General features: G+C 43.7%; 2 protein-coding genes across 3 annotated transcripts; one reads left to right on the top strand and one right to left on the bottom strand.

Moving 5' to 3' along the window:
- Positions 1-3,773: 3,773 nt before the first annotated feature.
- Positions 3,774-9,250, bottom strand: ube2r2 (ubiquitin-conjugating enzyme E2R 2). Of its 2 annotated transcripts, none has more exons than XM_040202671.2 (6): positions 8,590-9,250; positions 8,073-8,262; positions 5,511-5,597; positions 5,253-5,350; positions 4,749-4,883; positions 3,774-4,636 (listed from the first exon to the last, which is right to left on the bottom strand). In XM_040202671.2, the coding sequence occupies exons 2-6, from the start codon at positions 8,247-8,249 to the stop codon at positions 4,351-4,353; spliced, it is 783 nt and encodes a 260-aa protein (XP_040058605.1). In that variant the 5' UTR covers positions 8,250-8,262; positions 8,590-9,250; the 3' UTR covers positions 3,774-4,350. The 2 variants fall into 2 exon arrangements, with proteins under 2 accessions (XP_040058605.1, XP_040058606.1); XM_040202672.2 differs by having other exon boundaries at positions 8,073-8,259; positions 8,590-9,239.
- Positions 9,251-9,684: 434 nt separating this feature from the next.
- ubap1 (ubiquitin associated protein 1) lies at positions 9,685-16,548 on the top strand. The gene is made up of 7 exons (XM_040202665.2): positions 9,685-10,250; positions 11,469-11,517; positions 11,642-11,766; positions 12,073-12,921; positions 13,026-13,184; positions 13,662-13,763; positions 13,955-16,548. Exons 2-7 carry the CDS (start codon positions 11,478-11,480, stop codon positions 14,093-14,095), a joined length of 1,416 nt encoding a protein of 471 aa, XP_040058599.2. The 5' UTR covers positions 9,685-10,250; positions 11,469-11,477; the 3' UTR covers positions 14,096-16,548.
- Positions 16,549-17,105: the final 557 nt, after the last annotated feature.

The following is a 17,105-nucleotide window of genomic DNA, read 5'->3' as shown; positions in this document are numbered from 1 at the left end:
TTAGCAAAAGATATCAAAGCTGTGCTGCAAACAAACCCGACAACGTGTATTTCTTTGCAATAGAAACTTTATGTGTGACATTTGCATCCTCACAAACACAAAATGATGAGTAAAATTGCATTAAATCAAAGAAAAGAAACAGCAAGAACAGCATTAATATCAGTATTCTGGACACTATTCTGGTCGGTATAGCGTGTGTGACCATGCAATTTAATCCACACTTCAAAAACATACTTGCACACACATGCTCCCACACCCAGATTAAACAAACTAAATGATGTCATTCAGGCGTTCCTATGTAGCTGTGTGTACGCATAAGTATCTCATATCCGCAGACTGCAGTCCTTTTAAGTGCGTCATTTCTTAGGTCTACGCAATATATTAAAGTAAAAATGGAGCAGGATTTTATGTTTGTAGAGCTTTTAACTCGTCATTGAAGTGCTCTGACAAGGGCACCGCTACGCCTCAACTTCCTTTTCAATTGTTAAAATGCTGATTTCTAAATTCGTGATGGAAAGACATTGTTCAAATAAAGCAGTTGATTTTATTTGAGAGAATAATAATAATCTGCTTTATTGCCTAGAGTTAACTCTGTCAGTCCGTCATGTGCCTGTTAAGTGTTTTAATGCCAGCAGCTGGTTAGTTTAGCACAAAGACTGGAAATAAAAGGAAACACTTAGACCTGCTCAATTCTAAGGTAAACTACAGGAAGTAACTTTTCCAGTATATAACCACAGCCTGTCCCCTTTATATTTAATTGTTTTGATGTTGCATTTTCATTAGTGAGCTTGAAGGAGTTTCACCTGTTCCAGGTCCAATTGGACCATTTTGGGATACAGGCAATTGTTTGTTTTCTAGCAAGGAGTTTGACGAGAAGATTTACATGACTTTTATGTCAATCCATTAAATACTAAGCTACAGCAGACTGAGCTAAACTTAGCATAAAGCCTGTAAACAGGAAACAGCTGGCCTGTATTTGTACTAGGCTGCCAAAGAGCCTCCCAGCACCTCTAAAACTCACTCAATAAGACTTTACATCTTGTTTATCTAATCCGTACAAAACTCTGAGGGGGAAAGCAACAATTTGTTGCAACATTTGTTGCAAATTTCGTCCTGTCCAGACATGTAGAAAAGGGGAGTATCGGTTGCCCTTTGGTGGACTATTTCTTTGCCAGTAAGTCGCTCAGAGAAGTTACTACGAAATACTTCAACTGGACCTCAGTAAGACATCTAATACACATTTTTATACAAAGGGTTTTGTATAGATTAAACCAGTGCTGTTGTCGTCACAAGACATTTTTAGCTGACTAGTCAATTAGTTGATTTAATAGATCTGAAAAACGGGAGTTTCTCAACAAAGCACCACTTGCAATCACGTGGTTACTGGAGATGTGCTCATGTGTTTCCTGGAAATAAAATTATTCAGCATGAAAAAAAAGAAGCAAATACTCATTGTCAAAGAAAATCTTTGTCGAGTAGAATCACAGATTAGGGTCAACCTCAGATTGAACAAACAAGATATAGGTAGACAGAGCCAAACTAACCGTTTCCCCCACGTCGTGTCCTTATGCAAAACTGAGCTAAACGGTGCCGGTAGTTTTATTTGAATGCATTAGTGATATAGATCTCATCTCTGCCACAAAGTAAATTAATATTTGTGTCAGACTAGTCCCTTAGCAGATACCTAGAGTATTGGTAGATTTCCTTTCTATAACTTTATTTCATGTCTATGTGGTCAGGGATGAGCAAAATAATGTGGAACCCCATCGAGATACGGTCAGAACTTTCAGCCCTCCGGTTGTGCCTTGATATAAATCCATTCAAGATCCGGCACAGGAATGGAGTTCCTCTCCCCGTCCACACCAGAATCCAGTCTCTGTGGGCCTCCAAAGCACTGGGCCAGGCGGACATTCTTCCCTCCTCTGGCTTCACATTAAAATCCAAAAAAGGTTTCTCATACAGAGTTAATTCAAGCATTGAATCCACCACATGCAGCCATTGCTCCAAAGTCTTCGAAATGAACAATTCTGGGGCTGTTCTTTCCTTGGCATAAAATCCATCCATTTGAATCAACTGTTTGTGCAGTGATCTGTTGAGTTAAAAAGGGCAACAGATTCCTGCCTCCAACCATAAAAGCACAACCCTAATGGTTTGCTTGATGCCGCAAAAGTAGTAATAGTCCCATTATGTTCAGTTTCTCCCAACATTTAATAGGAGTGTTTTTTTATTATTTTTATTAGTCAAATCCTCTGCCAGATCAGTCTTCACCAGAAAACAATGTTTGCTCAGCTAGGAAAAAGTCCAAAAGGTCACCTGGGCAAACTCACTGGTGTGCACCCGTTCCATTCAAGAGACACAAAACCCCGGACATTGTAGTCAATAGATGAGCAGTAAATGTAAAGATCCACACACACACACACACACACACACACACACAACAGACAATCAGTGTCATATTCATTTAAATACAAACGTGTCACTAAGCTGCATGTCGAATTTGTTCCTGTCGATAAACGGACTGGATCGAAATGGATTGGGTGTAGAACAGTAACTGCGTCCAATTTTCACAAAGTAGCATTCAAGCTAGAGTTGGGTCAAAAAACAGAACATTTTGCATTATGTATTTCAAGCAAAGCATTTTTCTTGAAGTGAAAGTCCCCACAGGTGCTTTCCAATTCTTTCGATTAGACTCAAGCGGACTAAGACCACATAAACTCAAAAGGACCATAATTAAGACCAACAGCAACACTCAGTCTTGTGTAAACATGCTGACGGTGGGTTTAGGAGACTTTTAGTTCACTCCCTGCCCTCTAAAAACACCCAGGGATAAAGAAGATATACGAAGACGACGTGGAAGTGAGGAGCAGTGTGTGTGTGTGTGTGTATGATGTTTCTTTTTTTCTCTCTCGGCAAAAGTCTATGGAGGCCCTGAGGTTTAAGAGGCAGGCAGAGGTGCAGGAGGCGACACAAGAAATGGTACTTTCAGGGATCACGAGGGCGCAGCCGTAATGGACACTTCTGAGCGGGCGTTTGCCAGTTTAGATTGACTGCATCAGTCCAACAGACGGGCGTGTAAGGGGCAGAGATTTTATGCCAGAAGACACACTGATGGAAAATGACAGGACAAGTTGGGCCAGCTCATCGACTGGTTAATGAGCCAAGCAGCAAAGCGTCCGTCGGCCAGGTCGTCTGAGGCCCCCTCCCAGAAAAAAAAAAAAAAGCAGGAGAGTACAGAATGTCTACCGACGAAACTAAAGAAGTCGCCGCAAAAAGCAAAGACAAGGTGGAAGAAGACAATGTTTAAACAGAAAACAGCAGACAATGTGACGCGGACTAGTCAGAAAAGGTGCAGGCCGGTTAAGGTGGGCTCCAGAGACCACCGCGGGGACAGCTTGTTTCCATCGTTTATCAAGAGCTTGGAGTCAATTTGTTTACTTTTTAAATCTTTGGGAAATGCGTGTATGTGATTAAAGTACTTGTAGGTTTACCTCGTCATGGAAGAATGTACGTTCCTAGAAAATTTCAATGATTAGGATTTTTAAATGACAAATTAATGGTTGCCACCATTAATGCACGGTCAGGATAAAATGGATGGTATTAAAAGGCTGGAAATCCTTTCACAAAATGGAGTTATTGTCACCCGGAGGACAAGATGGAACTGGAGATGGCACTGTGGTTTAAAGCAAACCTTTTCATGCATCGGCATCCGAGACGCAAAGCCTACAAAGAAAACAAATTCCTGACAAAACTACAGTTAAAAGACCGACAAACTGTGGCAGTTAAACTACTTCTTTAATGGCAAAACAAAATCTGATTGGTTTAGCGTAGACTGAATGCAATTCTAAAATCGACGCCCAAGAAAATAAACGGCAAAAAGAAGAAAAAAAAAGAAAAAAAAGTCATGGTTGCAACCAAACAACTCACACAGCGGTCCACGAGGAGCGGGTTGCATGAGCGCGAGAACTCCAGGGAATTGAAGGGACGGTGGTGGAAATATTCAGGTGTGGGGATGCTTTGCCTTGCCGGGGGAGGGGGGTGGGGGGGTGGGGGGGGTCTCTCAAACTGTGCTGGAATAATTTCTCATAACACCTGATGCCAGACGAAGTGCAAGCTGTAATTAAGGCAAACGGTGGAAACACACAAATTCTGACTACAACTATTGTTTGACCGACCATTTGTAGTAGTTTAATAAATGATGAAACGTGTTTTTTGGCAGTTTACTTTTCACCCCGCTGTATGTGCATACACACACACACCGAAAATTGTAACGCAACACATAAAAGTAGAGTGGTGGTGGTGGTGGGGGTTGGTGGGGGGGCGGGGTTCAGGGAGGCGTTATCATCCAGGTCATCATGAGTCTTCGTTGCCAGAGTCGTCCTGGTTGTCGTAACGCCTGGTTGACGTCCCGCCGTCCTCCGTGGGGCTGAGGCCCCCGGCCTCGCCCACCGACTCCATCTCGCTCTCGTCCTCCTCCTCGTCCTCCTCCTCCATGTCGTCGTCGTAGAGGTCGTCGTAGAGGAGGTCCGAGCTGCTGTCCTGGGAGGGGACCCTGGTCTGGACGCAGTACTCCGCCAACGTGGTCGGCACCTTGACGCCGTCGCGCTCCGCCTCTGCCACCGTTGACATCACCTGCTTCCTGTGGGCCGAACGGGAATACACTCAAGGTCGGTGCGCAGCGCTACTTCTGCGTGGTCGGTTCTCAAACTTTTGTCGGGCCCGAGGTCGGATTACCAATTATTGTGGATCACCTGATAATCTCTGCATACTCCTTGTCCTTGCCTTTGCTGTCCCTCCATTTGCGGAACATGACGGATGCATCCACGTTAGCCGGGGAGAAGGTGTTGGGCTCATTGAGCAGGGAGATCACGCTCAGCAGGATAGTCCTGATTAGCACAGAAACACACGCATAATGTTTTCAGACAAACGTGGAAAGAACTCCCCCGTAGCTTTCTTCATTTCCCTTTTTTCAGGGGAATGACATGACTTGCGACACAAGTATGTGGCCAGATTTGAACCACAGTTGTTGTAGTTTTGTGAGACGACGCCTTGAATATCAATAGTAATATGGACTTGAGTGTAATATGGTGCATTATTACAGAGCATGAATTTGTATTACATGTATTTTTTTTATTTTTTTTTACATGTAACAAGTGCACAAATGTCCACATTATATTTAGCAAGGTTATAGAAGTATTGCATGCCTGTGTGATCAAATGCATTAAAGTGCACGAGGTTCTTGTGGTAGACGTTACCTGACATTCTGGGTGGGGTTCCACCTTTCAGAGGGCAGCTCCCCGCTCTGAGGGTCGTCGACAGGTGGGTGCAGGATGGAGATGCACACATCTCCGTTCTGCAAAGAGAACAAACCGCACTATTCAACATCGGTCAAGGCGACATGAGGGTGTCTACATGTAGCCTCTAAATGGCGCCGTTTAAATATAAACACCAAACTGGCATGATGAGGGCTAAAATGATTTGGTGTAAAAACTAAAATGAGAGAAACACTTCACCTCATAAATGTTGGGGTGCCACATCTTGGTGAGGAAGCGGAAGGTTGGTGGGGAGTACGGGTAGTCCACGGGGAACTTGATGTGAGCCTGGGAGAACAATCGGGTTTTCAGTCCACACATATTTCATCAGGCTTGACTCCTTTCGTGCTACGTTTAAGCTTGAGGGTGAGGCGGCCCGAAGGGGGATGATGTTTGGGATACCGGCGTGACGCGCGGATGTGTTGAACGTGGTGGGGAATGAACAAATAACTTGTCGGCTTGCAACAAGACCAATAAAGGTCTTCCTTTAGGTCTCCTCTAACAAAAATGACTCGAAACAACTTGACTCGGCGAAGGTTGTGCAGGTCTCTCAAGGAGATATAAAATCATATTAACTTGTATAATGCAGATACCAGAACGGTGAAGAACTGCTACTTCGAGGTGGATCTTGATGATGAACTCAATCTGTCCACACTGGAGTGAGATGAGAAATGGGATTCTGTTCTCTGCTTCAAGTTTATCTGTAATGTTGTTGTAGTGTTCCACCATAAAATAACACCCAGTACCCTTGTATTTGAAATTAGGTTGGCCATTCAAATGTATGATCTAGGTACACTCACACCCCGAAGCGGTTGTCTCATACGTCAGTAATTTTAAATGAACATCAATGGAGTCAGGCGTTAGATCTCACAACAGTTGGTGCTTCGATATCGGATGGGTCTATCGGGCCAAATACCAAATCAAATAGCTGGATCAGGTGACAACGGGCCAGTCGACTCAGTTCTATGTTTATGCCTTATACATTGGAGACTGGAATTTGAATTCCTGTTGAAGTTTTGTTGTTGTTGCATTAAAAAGCTTTTATACTTCTATACCTTATGTTTCTTTCCAATTTGCTGGCATACAATGTATTACTTCAATACTAAATAACCATTCAGTACATTTATATCTAAGTATCATTTGTTAAATTGTATTTTACAGCAACAAATAGCAATGGCTAACTGAAGCCTAAAATTGCAATAAAAGACTGATCCTAGTCACTTTGACACAATAAGGCACATGGTTGATGAATTAAATAGAACACTGGTATCGGATGTGTACTTGGTATCAGCCGGTACCAAAGCCCAGGTCTTAGAATCAGGACGGGCAAAGACAAAGACATGCATCTCTACTTCTGGTTTTCTTTCCATATTTCCCAATTATCTGGGTGAAAGGCATGTAGGCGTCGGTGTTTGTGTGCATGTGTGTGTGTGTAACACCACCCCGGCTCTCACTGAGCTGCTGGCCCTCAGATAGGACTATCAGTACTCCACAACTAGTCTCTACACATGAAAACACAGATGTCGTGACACGTGAGCTTCCATGTGGGGTTCAGCAGCAGGAACAAAGTTCAATTTTGACACAGGTTTACACAAATACTTCATCAATCCCTGCATGCACAAAACACACAACAGCCATTCCTGGCTGTAGTAGGGTGTAGGGTTTGGAAGTGTCTGCAGGCTAAATGTCACACGCCTCTTGTAAACACTTGCAGGTCAATTACAAACTCTAACTATGGCACCGGTTACATATCGGTCTGTTATTCTGTGTGCAGTTTCTTCTTTAAATGACTGCAAGGCTTCAGGCTCGAAGCTGTGATAAAAACACACATGAGGCAAAGTTATATGAACACAATTGCTGTGACTTAATGGACAACCGGATAACCCGGCCAAGGCAAAGCCTAACGCAATCAACGATGGCAGCAACACTCGCTTCTCTGTAATAGTTCGGCATTCCTGGAAGATTACGGCATCACCGCAACACACTTTGAGAAGTTTCACTGAATAGGTAACATGAAAGACGGGAGGTTGAGTCTCATCGTGCCCCTTTCTTACTCTTTCTGTGCTGAGGTGCAATTTATATCGGTCTCATAGTTAAAAATAGCCGTCTGAAGCACAGCCATCATAAGGGGAGAAGGCTGGACAAGCAGGATCAAGGTGGGGGGAGAAAGACTAAAAATGGAAGCCACAGCTATCTGCTAAGAGAATAAAAATCCTAATAAAAGCAGGAGGGAGCAGAAAGTAGTGACTCAGTAAAATCGAGCTAGGTCACCGCTGCATTATAGTTTAAAAAAATGCTATAACCATTGTGATACCTGCTCGGACGCTTCAAACAGAGTCCCTGTCACTACTGCCGCGCTGATTTTCTAAGTAGCAGCAATCTCCTGGATACTTACACTCGAGAACACAATTGTCCCATGTGAAAATGTAAATGAACTTTCCTCCCCCACGGGTTGACACTGTACCAGCATTGGCATTTCTCCGTATGGAAGTCATCATAGTATTAGGTGCATTGGGCTGCTAACATCCAACGCCTTGCTCAGGGGCCTCTCACCAGCTAGCAGTGGACACACACCCCGTATTTGGTCCCCGCGGGGACACAAGCCACGTCCACATCGCGCCCAGTACGCATGTGCATCCTTCTTCGGCTGATTACGGAATTACCTACCGAAGAGTGTGTCTCCCCCATCTCAACAAGACGCCATGTGTCGACTGCCCCCCAACCCCAACCCTCCCTCCTGCTATTAGAAAAGTTGTGTCGTACCTTGAAGTAGCCTCCCTCATAAAGGGTGTTCGGGGGCCCGAAGATGGCAACTTCCCAGTTGTAGAGGTCAGACTCCTCAACCAGAGTGATGCGGAAGCCTTCGACCGGCTGCTCCTGCAGAGACTTCAGCTCCATCATCAGGGCCTTCTGGGAACTAGGGGTCGCCTGGTGGGCCATGTTGATCACACTTCTGACACCAGCGGCCACAAACCAGTGAAGCAGAGGGGGGGGATCATGGGATCAATGATACTGTCAGGATCCTTCTCGAATCTTAAGTTGTCGTTTTTTTACATTTTATAGTTACAAATTACTCCGCGTGAAACCACCAACAATAGATAATGGACCAAAGAAACCGCGAACAGCTGAGCGTGCCGCGGCTTAAACTGACCGCCACATGGAGAAATCAAACTCAAACAGGATTTGTGGCCTTTCGCGCTAGCTCCACTCGGGGCTTTAGTTCGCGGGGCCTTGACGGGGAAATGCAAAAGTTCTTACCAAAAAAAAAAAGTGTGTTTACCTCTGTCTCCTTTGCACTGTGACGCGTACTCGTATCGTTACAGGTGAAAACCGGAAAGTAACGTTGCGCTCATTGGTCGTCCATGCTAGCCTGCGCGTGTCTCGACAAACATACGGCTGCTCTGCTCAACGGCTCGTCCTCGCGCGGTGCTTCGGAAATTCTTTGTGTGCCCGCGTTTGACAGTTGACATGGAGCTGTGGAATCAGCGTAAAGTCACGGCGTCCCCGCGGATCATTCTCGGGCCCGGAAGAAGAAGAGAGCCTCTCTCCCTGCCATCGCTCCCCCGTGCGGCAGGTTCGGTTCAGAGGGGCGCTCAGCTGATCCCTGCTTGTTTTGTGTTTGTTTATCTGCCCCCTGGCAGTCTTAACTTCTCCACACGTCAGCTAACGCTAAACCCGCAGCGAGCAACTCCGTTCAATCGCTCTCTCTCTCTCGGCTCTCTCGGGCGGATCGGTTTGCGCTCACCGTCGCGAAAAAGAAAAGGAGGGTGAAGGTTTATACTCGCGAATTAACAGCGGATTTCATCGATTTTTATTTTCCTCCCATCGGTGCTTCCGGCTATCAGTGCGCGCGTCCGCAAAACGTGCAGCACGTACGGGTCTGACCGTGACGTGCGCGCACTCGACGCTAGATCCCGAATTATTATGGTGAAAATAAATAGTTTTTGGTTTACTATAATAGCCATAAAAAGGACTTTCTAAAGGTATGGATCCAAAATAATCCTCAAAACAGCTCAATTATACCTTTTAATTTCACTTTATTATTCAAGGGTGGCATATCGAATCGTCGTAATTAGGAAGTCAAACATGTCCTTATTGTGTACTTTATTAGATTGTAAATAATGTAGGCCTCTACTAAATGGAAATTATTTTCATTGCTGTTGAGAATTTATGGAAAAGTGGATTAACAATGAACACATGCTGTTTTCACTATTACTTTGTCTTTATCAGTTCTGAAAACAATTAGTTGCATACTTAACATGTATCTTGATGGCTCCGGATATTGAAAAATCTGATTAAAACAAGCTCCAGCTAAATTTTAACATAACAAGCACCGTGGGAAACCATGGGCTGAGGATAATTAGCCGACATTAAAGGGCCACATAAATACGTATGAAAGGCAATGTAATAAACAATACGACTTTTTAAATTATTGAGTCCCATCACTTTGATTGAATCTAACTTCTTTTTTCATTGGCATTTCGTTTGGATTTGTTTAAATAGACCCAATTATTATTTTCTATTATTGTTGTCCAGCCAAGTTTTGGCATTCAAAATGTTTTTTTCTTTCTTCCTTTGATAAATCAAATTCAAAGAGGTGAACATTGTATTAGTTCTTGCTGAACTAATACAATGTACTCTAAAACCAACACTTCGTAACGATGAGAAGCAATGTTTTCGCTTCCACCGCTTTTACAAACAGCACCCATCAGCTACCACCATTGCCTCTACAGCTGCATGTAACGTTGCGATGTTCTGACGTCACGTAGGTGAGTGACGTCAGACAGGAACCAGTCGGAGGAATCAAGATGGCGTCCCACGCTGAAGCAGGAAAGAGATTTCACCATAAATAAAACTCTTTCTGAGAATAGTTTACATTTGAGTGCCATTCCGGCAAGACATCGTTTGGATTTCGAAAAAAACAGGCCGGAGCAGATACAGGTGAGGGGCGTCCGCGGTTCTATCTGAGCTCAGTTGTGTTTCAGGGGCGGTGGCAGCAGAGACAGCGGTCCGTCTGAATAGCCACATAATATTACAGCCAGGCCACTGGCGAAGCTACGCGTATTATCACGAACACTAGCTTTTCGACCCCAAAACCTTGTCCAGTGGCTGTTTGGTTGATTAATTCATTGGACCCACTATTGTCATATGATACTTCTTAGCCAAACTGTCACTTACGTTGAGTGTTAGCTGTTAGCGCTATTGAGCTGTTGAGCTAAAGTCCTAGGAGTGACAATAGTGATGACAGCTTAGCTTGTTGCTAATTAACACTGTTACAACTTTAGTAACACGACTTAGTGAACATACGTTATCGTACGTGGTTGTTCCCGCAAAGAGACAGCTGGGCGCTCTGCCATCCGTTTTAAGACATAATGTTTCTTTCTTGAACCTTCTGATAAATAACAGCCACTGCGATCCTTTCGTTAACGTTTTAAGTTTGAGGCATTTGTGATCACACTTAGCTAGCTAGCTAGCTGGCTAAAACGACTACTCTGGTGTGCGGTTGTGTTTGTACTCTCACCTGTTAAAATAGCTACGCAGAATATACAATTAATATGGGGTTTTTTTTGGCGTTATGTATAACTCTATTGTGCGCTATATGTAAAATATGTTCACAAACGTCGATGGTATTTAACGTCGCTGTCCTCAGATGAGAGAAATCTGATATCTCCCAATTTTCATGATCATATGATGCCCGTCACTATGATCGGTTGTGATTAGCCACAGAGTCTAGATTAAAGTTAAGTTTGATGCGGATCTATCGTTCAACTCAACGCTAGTCTTCAGATAAAAGTTGTGTGTTAAGTAGATGTGAACACTAACTTCTCTGTTGACAATGTCAGCAACTGTTTCAAGGCATGACCAAATAATGGGATTATGTGAAAGAAAGCGGTGGAATGCACAAAGCCAATGAGAAAGTAGAAGGAATTTGAAAAGAAAAAAAACCTTCCTCTGCCATGTGATGAAATGTCATTGCTTGCATGCTTTGATTAAAACGATTCTTAAGGACTAATTCCTGACCTTGGCAAAAATGTTGCACCGTACGTTGTTGATATATTGACTTTCCATGTAAATATTAACTCCATTTGACATTTATTTTTAAATAATTATCCTCAGTCACTAACTTTACACCTGGTCACCGCTCATGTCTGTTTTCAGAGTCTCTAAATGGCTGCGAGGAAGTCTGGATCAGATGCATACAACAATGGTAAAGCCCTATTTTGAATACTTTCATGTTTCACTGTTTGACAACACTGATCCTTTCTGCTGGTGCCTGCAACTCCACTCTGTTCTTCTAATATGTGCTTACTTTGTTTTGAAACTGTACGCAGGACCCATCAGCTACCTTGATGAAGTTCCCTTCAAGATCAATGATAAATTCCACTGCCCAGCCAAAGTGGGACTTCCTGTCGGTTTCTGTCTGCCAGACTGCAACTCTTTGCTGTTGGACTCGCAGGTAAGACAGACAAACTAAAAACGTGTACTTGTGCACTAGTATGCATCTCGGCAGCATCCTCGCTGGGACTGTGCTGATGACCTACAATATTATGGCACTGGCGTTGAACACCAAGCACTGTAAATAGAGCGCTCTAAATAGACTGACACTTTAAATTAATTTCAGCAACCTCCATTTTTTTATTATGTTGTAATATCATGTGGCCCTTATACTCATACGTGTTCTTAAGGTGTATGTGTCTGTTTTTCCCTTCGCTCTATGTGCGCTCTTTTCCCATTTTACCCTCTTGCTCTGTCCTCTCAACAGTATGACTTTTCTCTGGAGAGACTTAGTGTGCGCTGGGGGGTTCAACTGGCTGAGGCCAGAGAAGCAGAAGCCAGAGCAGAAGAGGCCGCAGCCAAGCAGGAGGCAGAGAGCAGGGAGTGCTCGGCACAGGCCCAGGACATGGATGCTGGTGGTGGGAAGAGGCCCCGGTCAGCCGCAGATGACCAGGACCTTCTACCGCCAGCGTTGAACCCCGTTCTGGCAGGGCTGAGCCACAACGCCATCCTCACTCCATTGCCCGCACCAAGCCTTGGCCCCAGAAAAATCCAGCCCAGCACTCCCCAGCTGCACAGCCTCAACCTAGCTGACTTTGAGCGGGAAGAGGACCCCTTTGACAAGCTGGAGCTCAAAACTTTGGACGATAGGGAGGAGCTCAGGAACATCCTCCAGAGCCAACCCCAACCCCAACCCCAACCACAACCCCAACCCCAAGCCCAACCTCAATCTCCTCCCTCTGTGTCCCCGCCCGAGGTCCCCCCGACAGGCTCAGGGTCGCGTGGAAACAGCCCGTCTCCTCCCAGAATCAACACCAGCCAGGTGTCCAAATCTGGCTTTTCCCATAAACCCAATGGGTTAATTTCCTTGCTGGACATGGACAGAGTCGGGCACCCTGGTAGAACGGGGTTCGACACCGACGACCGGCCCTGTAACATCCGCTCTCTCACTTTCCCCAAGCTCTCTGACTCTGGTGACCCAGAGCCAGTGAGGTACAGCCCGCTCCCTGCTCCCCGACAGCAGCTGACCAATGGCAGCCCACCGGCTACACCCAAGACCCAAGTTATTATTGGCCCCGAGCCAACCAGCCACTCTAAGGGCGGCGCACCAAAACCGGTGAGCATGGAATTACATAGCGCCTGATTAATTGTGTGGAAAATTTTGGAATACTGATGTTGAAATCATGAATCTCATTGACATTTATGTCTTTGTTTCTCCAGGCCAACCCTGGGTCCGGGTCTGCTGGTCTGCCATGTGGTGGAGCGCTGCTCAGCATGACCCCCAGCGAGCGTCAGTGTGCGGAAACACTTGTAGGCATGGGCTACTCTTATGAAGGTGTCCTCCGGGCCATGCAGAGACAAGGGCAGAATGTGGAACAGGTGCGACACCATCTCGCCCCAATGCACAGCAATCTGGATTCATAGCATATTCATTCTGCAGAACAATTTGTTTTGTTTTGTGCTCGTGTAATATTGTTCAGTGCAGTACTTTTGTAAATATAGCATTAAAATAAAACCGTTTCATCACATTTGCCTGTTGTCTCTAAAATTAGAGAAAATAGATTTTTTTTATTTCTGTGACCTGTACAGGTCACACTACACAATATGACCGATGAAACCACTGCCGCATAATAGGGCAGTAGATGTGGGATGAAAAAAACACTGAATTTACACTACCTTTTTTCTTTTCTTTCTTTTTAAAAATAATGATCTAGCATTGGGCACCTCAAGCTTATAAGCTGTAAGGAGTAATCCGCATAAGCAGGAAGATACATCAACCCTAAACATTTTTGGATTGGAATCATTCATTCCTTTTATGGTTTCTGTTAATAAAGATGTGCTTATTATTTGTCTAAGGTGCTGGACTACCTGTTTGTCCATGGGCGCCTGTGTGATCGGGGCTTCGATGCAATTGCAGTGGAGGAATGTTTAGAGATGTATCAATGCTCAGAGGAAAAGGTCTGTACAATTTGCTGTTGGCTAACTATACACCTTAAGAGCCTGCATTGTTCATATGTTCTCATATCAAATAACTAAGTTTAGTCTTTGAAATGTGAATGACACACCAACATCTTTTGAGACATAGATATAGTCTTTAAATCACATTACTACATTACTGTAATTGTATTTACATATTCCGCCCTTCCCAGGCTTTGCAGTTCCTTGAGCTAATGTCAAGATTTGGCGAAATGGGATTTCAGCGGGACGCCATCAAAGAGGTGCTGCTGGTCCACAACAACGATCAGGACAAGGCCCTCGAGGACCTGATGGCTCGGGCAGCAGCGAGCTGAACAAATCTAACCAGCCAACCAGAGCCCAACCCAGGGCTCGCCTCCCGCTACTACCCAACACAGCCCCTTTCCTTCTGCCCACCCTATCGCACTATGCCCTGCCCTCGCTTTGGCTGTGGAAGGGACAGCTGGGAGACGCTTATATTTCTCTCCGTGCTAAAACGTACCGCGTCCCAGCTCTTTTAAGAGCGTGTGCCCAGAGTGGGGTGGTTAAAAGGCTAACAATCTGGTGGCGGTGGGTTATTTTTCTGAAGAAATTCTGGGGTTAGTGTCCAGAATCTTTTTTTTTTTTTCTACTGCAAAGATGTACGAGAATGAGATGAATGACTGCGCTGGGATTGAGAAACTGGATAAAAAGACGGCCCGATTGGCTTCTTCTGGGAAGTTCACCTGTCTGTGGGGAAAAAACTGCAGGACCGAACGGGGAGCTGGTGACCTCACAGACCAATTTGAACTCCTGAAACTCCCAAACGTCTAAGCGGCCATCTTCCACTGCTTCGTGCCAACCTACTTAATGGCGGCGAGGATCGGGGGCTTGATGAGGCTCTCTTTAAACTGAACCAACTCAAATTAAAAGTACAAAAAACAACAACTAAAAGAAGAAATCCAGACTGTCGCCAGACACCCGACTCTCAAGAAGTGCCCTCTCTGCTCTGGTGCCCCGCACCCACTACTTTATTCTTTCATTAATTCATGTCTGTTTATCTGTTCATTTGGGCGCTTTTTCATGTCTGCAAGATCCAATTCTGTTGATTTCCGTTATAGGAACGGCATAATATATCCTTAGTCATTATTACTTACTTACAATAAGCGATGCTATTGTCCCAGTGCGTTCTTCATTCTGCACTGGAAGGGCGTTTTAAAAGGAGTGGGGAGAAATCTGGAACTATTCAATAATCCACTGGCACTGATGTGTCACTAACAGCACACAGGCGTGTGCTCATGTTTTGTGATTATCATCTTGTTTAATAGCACACTGAAACTTTCATTTAAAAATAACTAATTTGATCTGATAATGTAAGATATGTCGACAGACGTGTAACTGTCAAGGACTTCTGTTTGCAGACTGGGGAAGAGTTTGGAAAAATAAAATGTAAGTGGGTTGTTTTTGCAGCCACGTTACAGTGCAATAGAGACATTTCACCTTGTGTTACTCTTGACTCAAATAATTGTTGGGAAATAAATGTCAGACACATTTGGATGTGACTAGTATAGGTTTGATTACAGTGATCACTATCATTTATTCTGTTTTTGGGATTCATGCCACACAATCTATTCAAACATTTTGTGTGATATGAAATGATGTTATCACATAAGGCAGGGTCATCTTGATTTTAGCTTTCTCTCCATTTCCACATCTTAATCTTAAAGTTACCAGAATTTGTCACCACAAGCTTAAAGCATTTCCTCTTATGTTAATTGGTTATAGTTTTTCAAAAGAATGCCGGGATCCTTCATTTTCATGGTGTGTGTCTGAGTTTTACAGTTTTACATAAATGTTTTTAAAAGCATGTCTGCTCAGTTACACCAAAGGTAAGGATGGCAGGTTCTTCCTGTAGTCTTGATTTCTGTGTTCGTGATAGAGACTGTGAGATGTGTGGTAGAAGATTAGGGATTCAAAGTCTGCTCAATGTGACTTGGAAAAGTGGCACTTTGTTTGGGACCAGTCCAGTGCTTTGTTTCTCATGTTTCACAAATGCAAAGAAATACATTTTCTAAACACAAGTTTATTTTAGAACAACTCGTGGTTTCTAGAAAAACTATCGGATGGTTTATTTCCAAAACAGATCTAATTGTACCACGTATGGCAAATATACAGTACTGGTGGGGGAAAACAACACGACGCAGGCGAGGTGTCATGTTAGACGTAGCATCCTTTTTCCGAGCCAGCGTTTTGTCGGATGTGTGGTTGATGTGATCAACAAATAAGTATTTTTACCCAGTCTTTATTTGAGTTGCCTTCCCTTTTGATTTACTGTGAAAGAGAAGAAAGTTAAACTTTCTTTACAGGCAAACACACAAGTGGTATTATTGTCGCCTTACATAACTCATAGATGAGGGTTTGTTTCCACAATCGTATATAATTCCTGTTAAAGTTAATTTCCACTTGCCTCTCCTCTGACACACAAGTGGGAGTGAATGCAGTGCTGCTGGTTCTGGACCTCCTCCATCAATGCCTCCTCCACTTCTGTTACAATCTCCTTATTGTGGAGATGAATCGCAAGTAGGCTGTTATTAATTAGGGTATCATCAAGGGTTCATGCATCAGATCCATTTCTAAGTCGCAGCATAATTCAATATGTAATATCTCAATGGTATAATAAGAGTTGGCTGAGTTGAGTGTTCTTTCCCAAGCTCCTGAAATGTTATTTGCAAAATGTTTAATTTGCTCTTGAATGGTTCGGAAAATCCTCACAATTAAATGTGCATCTTTTTAGTGGTGAGACCGTTAATCGTTGCTGTTTATGATTTGATTTGATATAGGTTATTTTCTCATATGGTCATACCATAATATATGTTCTGGCATGAAGCTGATGAGAGAGCACAATGCATTTTATTCTCTCTGTTCGGTTTACTGCAACAATACAGATGAGTGTCAATCCAGGTATTGCCAACTAGAAACATCTAACTGTGCCCTAGTCAGCAGAATAAAACCTAGTTATCTATCAGAATAGACAACATATTTAGTCTGCCTGAGCTCAACAGGGTTAATAAACAGAATAACACAGCAATGTATAACGTCTGTTAGAGATGATCAGATCCTAGGTAGTGCCAAGTCATCCATGTGATTTCAGATTTCCATGTCAGCAAAGGTTTTTTTCTTATCTAAATAACGGCAACCTAACGACAAATCGGGGATGCTAAATATATGTAGAATTTAGAATATTAAGATGAAGGATTATTTCCCTTTAACCTTGGATTGTTGCTGCAATAAGTTCTTTGGGTTCACATTAACAAAAATACAAAACATATGAATAACATAGCCCAATAAATACTACTCATATATTCA

This window comes from Gasterosteus aculeatus, chromosome 17 (genome assembly GCF_964276395.1).
Source record: "Gasterosteus aculeatus chromosome 17, fGasAcu3.hap1.1, whole genome shotgun sequence".
NCBI lineage: Eukaryota > Metazoa > Chordata > Actinopteri > Perciformes > Gasterosteidae > Gasterosteus > Gasterosteus aculeatus.
This window is presented reverse-complemented; position numbering and strand designations above follow the sequence as displayed.

Coding starts and splice junctions, on each gene's coding strand:
- ubap1 (XM_040202665.2), top strand. CDS start 11,478: ATGGCTGCGAGGAAGTCTGGATCAGATGCATACAACAATG. Junction 11,767..12,072: donor CTTTGCTGTTGGACTCGCAG/GTAAGACAGACA, acceptor TCCTCTCAACAG/TATGACTTTTCTCTGGAGAG. Junction 12,922..13,025: donor AGGGCGGCGCACCAAAACCG/GTGAGCATGGAA, acceptor TTGTTTCTCCAG/GCCAACCCTGGGTCCGGGTC.
- ube2r2 (XM_040202671.2), bottom strand. CDS start 8,249: ATGGCCCACCAGGCGACCCCTAGTTCCCAGAAGGCCCTGATGATGGAG. Junction 5,351..5,510: donor GGCACCCCAACATTTATGAG/GTGAAGTGTTTC, acceptor TTCTCTTTGCAG/AACGGAGATGTGTGCATCTC. Junction 4,637..4,748: donor GAGTATGCAGAGATTATCAG/GTGATCCACAAT, acceptor TTCGGCCCACAG/GAAGCAGGTGATGTCAACGG.